The sequence below is a fragment of the Chiloscyllium plagiosum genome, unplaced genomic scaffold (assembly GCF_037043375.1).
Source record: "Chiloscyllium plagiosum isolate Xiang-an unplaced genomic scaffold, Cpla_swu_hap1 HiC_scaffold_18, whole genome shotgun sequence".
NCBI classification, from domain to species: domain Eukaryota; kingdom Metazoa; phylum Chordata; class Chondrichthyes; order Orectolobiformes; family Hemiscylliidae; genus Chiloscyllium; species Chiloscyllium plagiosum.
Window position 1 is genome coordinate 69,502,144 of NW_028270156.1, and position 12,700 is coordinate 69,514,843.

A 12,700-nucleotide genomic window follows, 5' to 3' on the forward strand; every position below is an offset into this window, starting at 1 on the left:
AGCTGTTGCAGTACAGATACATCATTGGCATCGACCCAGCAGTACTGAAAATTATCCGGGTATGTCCTGTGTCATAGAAACAGGACAATTCCAATGTGACTAATTACTGCCCTATCTGTCTAGTCTTGATCATCAACAAGGTGATGGAAGAGATCTTCAACAGTGGCATTTGCAAAGGAATAACGTGCAAACTGATGCACACTTTGGGTTCCACCATGGCCACTCAGCTCATGATGTTATTACAAGTCTAAAAATGGGTAAATGAGTTGAATTTCAGAACTGAGGTAAGACAGCATTTAACCGAGTCTGGCATCAAAGATCCTGAGCAAAACTAGAGCAAGGAGGAAGTATAGGTGTTGGATTCGTACTTGATACAAAAGGAAGCTTGTTATAGTTGTTGAAGGCCAATCATCTCATCCCCAGGATATCACTGCAGGGTTTCTCAATGTAGTTTCCTAATTTCATCCATCATCAGCTACTTTGTTTTTCCTCATCCCTCTATCATTGGATCAGAAGTAGGGATGTTTTCTGATAATTGCACAATATTCAGCATCATTTGCAACACCTTAGATACTGAGCTAGCATGTGTCCATACTCAGCAAAGCCTAGACAAAATATCCAAGCAAGTTGCAAGAAATGTTTGCACCATGTAAGTGCCAGATAATGATCATCTGCAACGAGAGAGAATCTAACCATCTTTGCTTGACATTCTTTGACATCATTGCTGAATCCCCCAGTATCAACATCCTGGGAGGTTACCACTGAACAGAAAATGAAGTTGCACAACCAAATAAATTCTGTGATGAAAATAACAGATCAGAGGCGAGGAATTTTGTGGTGACTCCTTGGTACCTGTCCACAAATCAGGAGTGTGATTGAATACTTAGCACTTACCTGGATGTGGGTAGCTCCAAAAACTGAGTTTGACACCATCCAGGACCACCCTCAGCCTTCAACCTCTTAGTTCTGCAACCCTGCACCACCCAGTTCTGTCTCTTGCCAAAAATCCAGAAACCCGACTGCCTGGTCAACCAATTGTCTCCACTTGCTCCTGTCCTTCTGAACTCATCTCTGCTTATCTTGAACTCCATCCTGTTCCACTTGATCCAGGAACTCCCTGTTTGAGACACCGAGTGCCCTCCATCCCCTGCATAACTTCTGATTTCCCAGTCCCCAAAACCTCATCTTCACTGTGGGCATCCAGTCCCTCTACACCTGCACTGCCCATGAGCAAGGCCTAAAAGTCCTCCGTTTCTTCCTCTTCCATTGACCCACCCAGTCACCCTCCACTGACACTCATTCGATCGGCAGAACTGGTTCTTACCCTTAACTTCTCCTTTCAAACCTCCCACTTCCTACAAACCAGAGGGGTGGTACGGGTACCCACATTGGTCCCAGCTATGCCTGCCTCCACGTAGGATACGTGGAACAGTTCCTTTTCCACAGCTACACTGGCACCATCCACCACTTCTTCCTCTACTACATCAATGACTGTATCGGTGCTGTCTTATGCTCCCACGAGGAGTTTTATGCAGTTCATTCACCACATAAGCACCATCCACCCCAATCTCAAATTCACCTGGTCCATCTCTGACATCTCCCTCACCTTCACTCTCCGTCTCCATCTCTAGCGACCGACTCAACGCTGGCATTTATTTCGGCGGAGAGGTAAAACCCATTCTGACAAGTCCTGATGAATCTATGCCAACAGTCACTGCATCAGAGGTCAGATCAGTTTTCCTTCGTGTGAATCCAAGGAAAGCGATGGGACCAGACGGAGTACCAGGCCGTGCCTCAGAGCATGTGCATATCAATTGGCAGAGGTCTTCTCGAAGATCTTCAACCTCTCCCAGCAGCAGGCCACTGTCCCTGCCTGTTTCAAGAGGGCCAACATCATCTCTGTGCCTAAGAAGGCTCAATGACTACCGTCCAGTGGCCCTAACTTCGGTGGTCATGAAGTGCTTTGAAAGGCTGGTCATGGCAGTAATCAACTCCAGCCTCCCCACTACTGTTGACCCACTTCAGTTTGCCTATCGGACCAACAGATCCATGTCAGATGCCATATCACTTGCCGTTCACCCCTCCCTAGAACATCTTGACACCAAGAACAGCTATGTAAGAATCCTACTCATTGACTACAGTTCAGCCTTCAATACTATTATCCCCTCAAGACTGATTACTAAACTTTGTGATCTTGGACTAAGCTCCACTCTCTGCAACTGGATCCTCAGTTTCCTGACTCTCCGGCTGCAATCCGTGAAGAATGGGGACAATATTTCATCGTCACTAACACTCAACACTGGAGCCTCCCAGGGGTGTGTACTCAGCCTGCTACTTTACTTACTGTATACCCATGACTGCATCGCCAAATACCAGACTAATGCCATTTACAAGTCTACTGATAGTCGGTCGAATCTCGGATGGCGATGAAACAGACTATAGACGGTAGGTGGAAGACCTGGAAGAATGGTACACTGAGAACAACCTAGCTCTCAATGCCGGCAAAACCAAGGAAATCATTATTGACTTTCGCCAGGATGTTACTCATGCCCCGTACACATTAACAGCACAGAGGTGGAACGAGTGGGGAGTGTCAAGCTCCTGGGAGTGGTCATCCACAACACATTTTTTTTCTTGGACTCTTCATGTGGATGCACTGGTTACAAAGGCTCAACAATATCTCCTCTTCAGGCAGCTGAGGAAATTTGGTGAACCCTCTTGCCAACTTTTATAGATGTGACATCGAGAGCATTCTGTCTGGATGTATCACTAACTGGTATGGTAACAGTACCATTCAAGATCTGAGACGGTTACAGAGTGGTGAACTCGGCCCGGACAATCACGAAGGCCAACCTCCCATCTATAGAATCCATCTACCAGGCCCGCTGTCAAGGAAAGACCTCCAGCATTCTCCAAGATCTGTCCCGCCCTGGCAATGCTTTTCTACAACCTCTACCATCGGGGAGAAGATACAGAAACCTGAGCATGCACACCAGGCGGTTTTGCAACAGTTTCTACCCTACTGTTGTTAGAATATTGAATGGACTCTCAAACTCTTAACATTTTCCTGTATCTGTTTGTTTTTGCCACTGTTTACCCATTATTTACGCTACTTAACTATGTGATCTGCCTGCATTGCTCGCAAGACAAAGCTTTTCACTGTGCCCCAGTACACGTGACAATAAATTCAATTCAATTATTTCAAGTCAATTCAATTCAATTCACACCGACTCCCATGGCTAACTGGAATACACTTCCTCCCTCCCTCTCTCATACTCTCTCTCAATTCCTCTGCCTCCACTGTATCTGCTCTTAAGATGAGCAATTCCACTTCAAGGAATGTCCGCCTACTTCAAGGAACATAATTTTCCCTCCCTTGTAATCAATGGTGCCCTCAATTGCATCTCATCCATTTCCCGCACCTCTTCCCCCTAACCCAACCCCAACAAGGATAGAATTCCCCTGGTCCACACATACCACCACCCCACCAATCTCCAAATCCAGCGCATCACTCCACCATTTTCACCACCTACAACAGATCCCACTACCAAAAATATATTTCCCTCCCCACCCCTATCTGCATTCAGTATGGACTATTACCTCCTTGTGAAGTGACTGCCTTGTTAAGTCCATACTCCCCACCAACCCCCTCTCCATATCTGGCACCTTCCCCTGCCACCATAAGAGGTGCAAAACCTGCACCCACACCTCCCCTGTCACCTCAGTCCAAGGCCCCAAAGGATTATTCCAAATCCAACAGAGATTTACTTGTATATCCTCCAACCTCACTTATTGCATTGAGACCTTGATGTGGTCGCTTCTACATCGGAGAGAACCAGAATGGGAACAGCTCTGGTCCATACGCACCAACCAACCCCACTCTCCTATGGCCATCCACTTCAACTCCCCCTCCCTGAGGACATATCTATTCTGGGTCTTCTCCACTGCCTACGTAAGGCCACCCGCAAACTAGAGGAGGAGCATTTCATCTTCCACCTTGGGTGCCTACAATCGCACAGCATTAAATTCACCAGTTTCCAAATTTCTCTCACGCACTCTCTCACGCACTCTCTCACGCACTCTCTCACGCACTCTCTCACTCGCACTCTCACTCGCACTCTCTCTCGCACTCTCTCTCGCACTCTGTCTCGCACTCTGTCTCGCACTCTGTCTCGCACTCTGTCTCGCACTCTGTCTCGCACTCTGTCTCGCACTCTGTCTCGCACTCTGTCTCGCACTCTGTCTCGCACTCTGTCTCGCACTCTCTCTCGCACTCTCTCTCGCTCTCTCTCTCGCTCTCTCTCTCGCTCTCTCTCTCGCTCTCTCTCTCGCTCTCTCTCTCGCTCTCTCTCTCGCTCTCTCTCTCGCTCTCTCACTCTCTCGCTCTCTCACTCTCTCGCTCTCTCACTCTCTCGCTCTCTCACTCGCGCGCTCTCTCTCGCGCGCTCTCTCTCGCGCGCTCTCTCTCGCGCGCTCTCTCTCGCGCGCTCTCTCTCGCGCGCTCTCTCTCGCGCGCTCTCGCGCGCGCTCTCTCTCGCGCGCGAGAGAGAGAGCGCGCGCCTCTCTCTCTCGCGCGCGCGCTCTCTCTCTCGCGCGCGCTCTCTTGCTCGCGCGCGCGCTCTCTCGCGCGCGCTCTCTCTCGCGCTCTCGCGCGCGCTCTCTCTCTCGCGCGCGCTCTCTCTCGCGCGCGCTCTCTCTCGCGCGCGCTCTCTCTCTCGCGCGCGCTCTCTCTCTCGCGCGCGCTCTCTCTCTCGCGCGCGCGCGCTCTCTCGCGCGCGCTCTCTCTCGCGCGCGCTCTCTCTCGCGCGCGCTCTCTCTCTCGCGCGCGCTCTCTCTCTCGCGCGCGCTCTCTCTCGCGCGCGCGCTCTCTCTCGCGCGCGCGCTCTCTCTCGCGCGCGCGCTCTCTCTCGCGCGCGCGCGCTCTCTCTCGCGCGCGCTCTCTCTCGCGCGCGCTCTCTCTCGCGCGCGCTCTCTCTCGCGCGCGCTCTCTCTCGCGCGCGCTCTCTCTCTCGCGCGCGCGCTCTCTCTCGCGCGCGCGCTCTCTCTCGCGCGCGCGCTCTCTCTCGCGCGCGCGCTCTCTCTCGCGCGCGCGCTCTCTCTCGCGCGCGCGCTCTCTCTCGCGCGCGCGCTCTCTCTCGCGCGCGCGCTCTCTCGCGCGCGCGCTCTCTCTCGCGCGCGCGCTCTCTCTCGCGCGCGCTCTCTCTCGCGCGCGCTCTCTCTCGCGCGCGCGCGCGCTCTCGCTCTCGCTCTCTCTCTCGCGCGCGCCGCGCGCTCTCGCTCTCTCTCTCGCGCGCGCGCGCGCTCTCGCTCTCTCTCTCGCGCGCGCGCTCTCGCTCTCGCTCTCTCGCGCGCGCGCGCGCGCTCTCGCTCTCTCTCTCGCGCGCGCGCGCGCTCTCGCTCTCTCTCTCGCGCGCGCGCGCGCTCTCGCTCTCTCTCTCGCGCGCGCGCGCTCCCATCTCAGCCACTCCAACTCAGGTCCACCCTCTTGACCTGACCTACCTGTCCATCCTCTTTCCCACCTATCCACTTCACACTTCCCACAATTTATCAGCATTGCCTCCTACCTTTGTCCACCTGTGCACGGTGGCACAGTGGTTAGCACTGCTGCCTCACAGTGCCAGAGACCCGGGTTCAATTCCTGCCTCAGGCAACTGACTGTGTGGAGTTTGCACGTTCTCACCGTGTCTGCGTGGGTTTCCTCCCACAGTCCAAAGATGTGCAGTTCAGGTGAATTGGCCAAGCTAAATTGCCCGTAGTGTTAGGTAAGGGATAAATGTAGGGGTATGGGTGGGTTGCGCTTCGGCAGGTCGGTGTGGACTTGTTGGGCCGAAGGGCCTGTTTCCACTCTAATTTAATCTAACCTATTACCATCCCACCAAACTTTCCTCTTGCTCTTCCCCCCCCCCCCATCCCCCCCAATTAATCTCTCAGCTGCCTTTCCCCTTCCCAGCCCTGAAGAAGGGTTATGCCCAAAACATTGACTGTCTTGCTCCTTGAATTCTGCCTGCTGTGCTTTTTCCAGTGTGTCAAATGCGTTCTTCATCACCCTGCCTACTTGCGACTCCATTTTCAAGGAGCTATGCACTTGCACCCCAGGTCTGTTTGTTCGATAACACTCCCAAGTCCTTTCCTGATTTGCCTTACTAGAATGCAACACCTCACACTTTATCTAAATTAAACTCCATCTGCCAGTTCAAGATGACAAATCCCCACCATTTTCCTTCTCAAGGTCAACTAGGTACAGGCAGTAAATGTTGATCCAGCAGTAAAACCTATGTCTCACGATTGAAAGAAAAAAGTAATCCTCTTTTGGCTTTGGCATTCCTAGTGCATCTATGCAGTGTTACTCTAGTGGGTGTAGCATAGCTATTAGAAGGCTGCTGACTTTCAGTGGAGGAGAATGCAGCTTTCCATGGTGAAATGACCTTGAGCAGCTTTGAGCCAGAGGACCCACTGCAGACTGCACTGCCACTAGCAGCTGTATTCTAGACTGGATGGCAGGTAAACATCAGCAAGGGCAGGACTATTTTATGTGAATTCTGTCTTCATGAGAGATGGCAGCAGGTCCACACAGTTACTGCTGTTCTTGCTGAATCAGCTGCTCGGTAATTATTTTGTTGTACGTTGAATTAGTGAATTGCTATAACACTGTGCAATCCCTGTGACAAGTTGGTGTTCAACTCTTTCAACAATGTCTTTCTGTGCATGTGTCTTGACCCTACTTTACATTTCTACATCCCTTCACTAAAGTCTCCAATGCAGGAGTTTATAAACTTTGAAGTCCACTTTGTTCTTTGGACCATTCTTCAATGTTTCCCAAGTCAGGTTCATTTCATGCACAACCTATGCAGCCATAATCTACATTAGTTTGGATTTATCTAGTGTTTTGGACCTACCGATGTGCCATTGTGATTACTGCTAGCTGAATATTTAAAATTATTCAAATCGAGCAGCGTGAGGTTGCAGTGAATGGTCACAAGACAATTAAGCAATGGCCATGTGTGCATTTTTCTTTGGTCCGTAGGAGATAAATGTTTTTAGGTCTTTTGCTGAGTGACTGTTACCATGCATGAATATTTGTTGCATGAGAGGACAGGCTCATGGCTTACTTCAGTTGTGTATCATTGGAGTGATAATATCTGCAAATTACTATAGAAGAACCGAATGGGCCCTTTCTCCTTCCCATCATTGGGAAGTACCTGATTTCTGTTGAGAATTCTCAAGAACAGCTTGGTGAGATACGGAAAGTCCAAGAGGGTGCCAATCATCCAGAAATTAAATGAATATTATAGTAATTGCTGTGAATTATCCAGGTGGCAAACCATAGAAGGGTTAAAAAATTGTTTATGTTTATGTTTTTGTTTTGTTTTTAACTATTCTTCTTTGATAATTCCGGAAACATCAGAATCTTTCATAATTCCAGAATATCCTCAACATGGTGCGGCAGCAGCTCGCAGCCACCTCTCCCGACCTATGGCTTTTTAATTTCAGTTTTCTAAGGCACAGGAGGAACAGGAACACTAAACCCAGTGTTTGCAGATACTGTTACAGCCTGCAAACACTGCTACAGTCCAGGAACCAGCTGAAAATGAATTTGAATGGAGAGCTGTTGAAGGAGTTATGCGATCTTGACTTGCTGTGGAGACCAGGCCTTGGCCTCGCCTGATGTCAGTGGCTGGATTTGATACATTGGAAGCGGTGTGCGAGGAGGCGGATGTGTGGTAAGTGGGCAGTAATTTGTGCTAGGCTAAAAACAAACCCTAGTTGGCCAGCTCTCCTGTCCATTCTGCTCCGTGGACAATAAGTTGGACTGCATCCGACTGTGGCAGGTTTCTCAGCATGAGTTTAGGGATTGCTGTGTCTTTGTTTTTATTGAAATATGGCTTGGTGACAGAGTTCCAAACACAGCTATCCAGTTAGATGGGCTTGCCTTGTTTGCCCTGACAAAAATGCAGCTCTGTGTGGTAAGATTCGCGGTGTGGCTCCGTGTGTCTACATCAACACAAAATGTTGCAAGGACTCTGTGCTAGTCTTCAGTTACTGCTCATCACTGGTGGAGTTTGTGATTGTTAGATGCAGACCATTTTATTTGCCTTGGGAATTCACTGCTGTCCTTATAGTCTGGGTGTATATTCCTCCCAGTGCTAATGCTATGGAGGCACTTTGTGAACTGTATGGGACTGCAGAACTCACTCCCTGATGGACTGTTTATTGTTGCTAGAGATTTTAACCATGTGAATCTCCAGTCTGTGCTCCCTAAATTCCATCAGCATATGGACTTTGTTACAAGAGGGGGGAATACGCTGGATCTGGTTGAGACAAACATCCTCAATGCATACGCGACAGAGCCCTGGCCCCACCTCAGCTTCTCAGACCTCATCTGTGTTATCCTAATTCCAGCATACAGACTGCTCATTAATTATATCAAACCAGTTCTGAAGCAGGTGAAAACCTGGCCGGCAGGAGCCATTTCTGCTCTTCAAGAATGCTTTGAACACACTGGCGTGTGTTTAAGGAGGTGGCAACCGATGGTGACTCCATCAACTTAGAGGAGTGCACGGTGTCAGTGATTTACTACATTATCAAATGCATTGATGACGTCTCTGTGTCTAAGACCATCACTTCTCACCCAACCAGAAACTGTGGATGACCGCATAGGTGTGTGCACTGCTGGGAACCTGTGATTCCTGCCCTAACAACATCAAGGGCCAGCCTGTCCCGGGCCATCAAAGAGGCAAAGCGTGCACACGCACAGAGAATACACAGCTATTAGGACAGCGGTGATATGTGGAGCATCAAGCCATCACCAACCACAGAAAAGCAAAGCATCTCCTGCTTATGTTGGTGATGCCTTCTTCCTGGATGAGTTGAACAACTACTATGCACGGTTTGAGGCACAAAATGATGTGGCAGTGAGGAAACCCCCCCCCCCCCCCCCCTCCCCCCACAATCTCCACAATGACCAGGTGTTGTGTCTTACCATGACTGACGTGAGGTAATCTCTATGCAAAGTCAACCCACATAAGGCTGCTGGACCAGATAACATGCCTGGCAGGATGCTCTTGACATGCTGGTGGATGTTCTCACAGACATTTTTAACATCTTCCTGAGTTGTGCCGTAGTTCCAATGTGCTTCAAGGCTGCTATCATCGTCCCCATGCTGAAGAAGTCTTCAGTGTTCTGCCTCAACGACGACTGTCCCATCATGTTAACACCCATCATCATGAAGTGTTTTGAGAGACTTGTGATGAGGCATATGAAGACCCTGCTGTTACCCTCACTGGACACCCTGCAGTTCACGTATCATCTCAACTGTTCAACATATGATACCATTTCCGCCTGGCCCTCACCAACTTGGACAAGAAGGGCACCTATGTTAGATTACTGTTCATTAGACTTAAGTTCTGCATTTAACACTATTCCTCAGCACCTGAATGGAAAGCTGAGTTGGCTGGGCTTGAATACTTCCCTCCGTAACTGGATCCTGGACTTCTTGACTAGGAGACCTCAGTCTGGATTGGGAACAGCATCTCTTAGCGCCATCACACTGAGCATGGGCCCCCTCCCCCCAGGGCTGTGTGCTTAGTCCACTGCTGTTCACCCTGCTGACACAAGACTGTGCAGTGATGCACAGCTCAAATCATATTATTAAGTTCGCTGATGACATGATGTTAGTGGGTCTCATTAGCAGGAAGAATGAGTCAGCATATAGGGTGGAGGTGCAGCAGCTAAAGAAAGGACTGGTGCAGAACCAACCACCTGTCTCTGAACGTGGACAAAATTAAAGAGATGTTTGTTGACTTTAGGGGGTGCATGGAACAATCACTCTCTGCTGGACATTGATGGCTCACCCTTGGAGATCGTGAAGAGTACAAAATTTCTTGGCGTCCACTTGGCGGAGACCCTTACTTGGTCCCTCAACATTAGTTCCATAGCTAAGAAGGCCCAACAGCATCACTACTTTCTGAGTAGGTTGAGGAAAGCCCATCTTCCAGCCCCATTCTCCATTTCCCCCATCCTCACCACATTCTACACAGAGTTCATTGAGAGTAGCCTGAGCAGCTGCATCACTGTTGATTTGGGAATTGCAATGTCTCTGATTGGAAGACCCTACAATGGATAATGAGGACAGCTGAGAAGATCATCCGGATCTCTCTTCTCTCCATTACAGACATTTACTCCACACGCTGCATCCACAAGGCTAACCACATTGTGGATGACCCTACATGTCCTCCATTCAAATTCTTCTTCTCCCTCCTGCCATCTGGCAGAAGATGCCGAAACATTTGGTCTCTTGTGGCCTGACTGTGCAATACTTTCTTCCTCCAAGCCATCAGGCTCCTTAACACTGTATGACCACATTCTATTGCATTTACAATTTTGAGGTGGCGTTTTGAATTGCTGCTAAAACAATGGTTTATTAATGATCATTCATTTTACATTGTAATTTGTCCACCACTGTGCCTATTGTCTTGTCTTGTCAGGAATTATTGTGCTTTCTTGCATGTTTTGCACTTCTCTACGCACTTTATGCAGTCCTGTGTATGACTGTACTCTTGTATAGTCTGTGTGTTCATATAGCCTTTGGTCCTGGAGGAACACTGTCTCATTTTTATTGTACCAGCTGTATGTAGTAGAAACAACAAATAACGTTACTCTACTCTAACATTGGGAAGGCAGGAGCAGGGTGTTTAACTAGGTGGGGTGATGAAATGTAAAGGGGAAAATGTGAGATTATCCACTTTAGTTGCAAAAACAAGAAGGCAGACCATTTTCTGAATGGTGATAAGATTGGGAAAGGGGAAGATACAAAGAGGCCTGGGTGTCCTTGTATACCGGTTGCTAAAAGAGTGCATGCAGGTGCAGCAGACAGTGAAGAAGGCAAATAGCATGTTGGCCTTCATAGCAAGAAGATTTGAATATGGCAGTGTTGGTCTCTTTATCTAGGAAAGGACATTCTGGCTATGGAAGGAGTGTACCAAAGGTTTACCAGACTGATTCCTGAGATGACAGGATTGAATTATGAAGAAAGACTAGATTGGTTCGATCTGTATTCATGAGCTTAGAAGAATGAAGGGGGGATCTCACAGAAACTTACAAAATTCTAACAGGGCTAGACAGGGTAAACACAGGAAGGATTTTCTGATGACCAGAAACCCATAGTCAGGGGTTACAGTCTAAGGATATGAGGAGAAATTTCTTCACAGACAGTGATGAACTGTGGAATTCTCTACCACAGAAAGTGGTTGAGGCCAAAGCGTTAAATGTTTTCAAAAAGGAGTTAGATATAGTTCTTCAGGCTAAAGGGATCAAAGTGTATGGGGAGAAAGCAGGAACAGGGTACTGAATTGGATGATCCACCTTGATTGTACAGAAGGATGGAGCAGACTCAAAAGCTCTTCTGGCTTATTCCTCTTATTTTCCATTCTATCTGCAGGCATATGTATAGGGTTCAAAACCTGAAAAAACTCATTTTGTAGCAATAGATTGCTTATCTAGATCATTGTTATTTGTCATATCGGTTGAAATCTTGCTATCTGGGCAATTATAATGCACAAACCGAAATCTGCACCCACATATCTTTTGGTCTTGATGTCAGATTGAATTCACTGTGTTTAAATTTCATTCAAACTCTTGTTTCCTTTCTTTACCATTCTATAGCATTGTGCCAGACTATACCCAGGTATATCCCAAGGAAGCGGAACTGGAATTGGGGAAGGTGAAAGGTGAAGAGATGACTATGAATGAATCCCATGAACAAAATGACTACTGGTGTGAGTGGCTTTCTTATGATATTTTGATTTATAGAGAAAGCTCAGTTCAATCATATCCCATTAAAAGAAAAATAAGATTGGGAAAGGGGAAGGTATAAATTGATTAGAGTACTGTATATACTTGTGTAAAATTCAAATTTTTTTAGACTTTTTAAAGGTTCAATTAAGAGGGTCTACTAATACACGGTTAATAGTTTTGAGGAGCTGAAATTCATGCTGCAGTTCAAAATACTGTATTTTTGGCAGAAGTCAATTTGATTGCACAACTAATCCCAGGTAAAGAAGAAAAACACAATGGTAAAGGTAATTACCAGATAAAAACAAGAGAAACAGGAATGAATTACTGGTAAGAAATGTTATTTATATGTATGTGGTACGAAAATTTAACATGTCAGAGATTTAATGAAATCCTGCAAAATCGCACTGTTCAATATTGCCATGGTCTGATATAATGGCACACTTAAAATGAAACACTTATTAAATTCTGAATGTGTAAGTGTCTTGAACTTTCCCACCAAATTCTTCCATTTCCCTCCAATTTACTCTCTTATGTTATGAACCTCAGCAACATTTAACACATTTGTTAAAGCATTAAAGATATGCTACTATGTAGCTAATATATCTCGCTTTTATTCAGATATAATGGCACAATTAAAATTATTAACTTTTTAACGATATTAACTTTTGGATGTATGGTGAACAAAGTGCTACAAGTACTGATAGACTTAGTACAAGTCTAAATAAATGAGAGAATCAAAATGTGCTAAAGTGAACCAAGTGGGCTAAGTAGAGTTATGTATGAATGAATCAATGAATGAATAGAAATGCAATATAGTAAACAAAGAAGGATGAGTAGAATTACTAGTATGAATGAATGAATGTGATTTTGTTTAAGTGGGAATCATGGAAACATGCAGTTCCCTTTG

General features: G+C 47.3%; 1 protein-coding gene across 3 annotated transcripts in view; it reads left to right on the forward strand.

Annotated features, from left to right (window-relative positions):
* prdm11 (PR domain containing 11) overlaps window positions 1–12,700 on the forward strand; it is a 175,969-nt gene that overhangs the window by 43,973 nt on the left and 119,296 nt on the right. For all 3 annotated transcript variants that reach the window (XM_087996777.1, XM_043706243.2, XM_043706242.2), the window contains exon 3: window positions 11,662–11,774. In XM_087996777.1, the coding sequence (XP_087852903.1) occupies window positions 11,662–11,774 (113 nt within the window). The remainder of the gene's footprint in view (window positions 1–11,661; window positions 11,775–12,700) is intronic.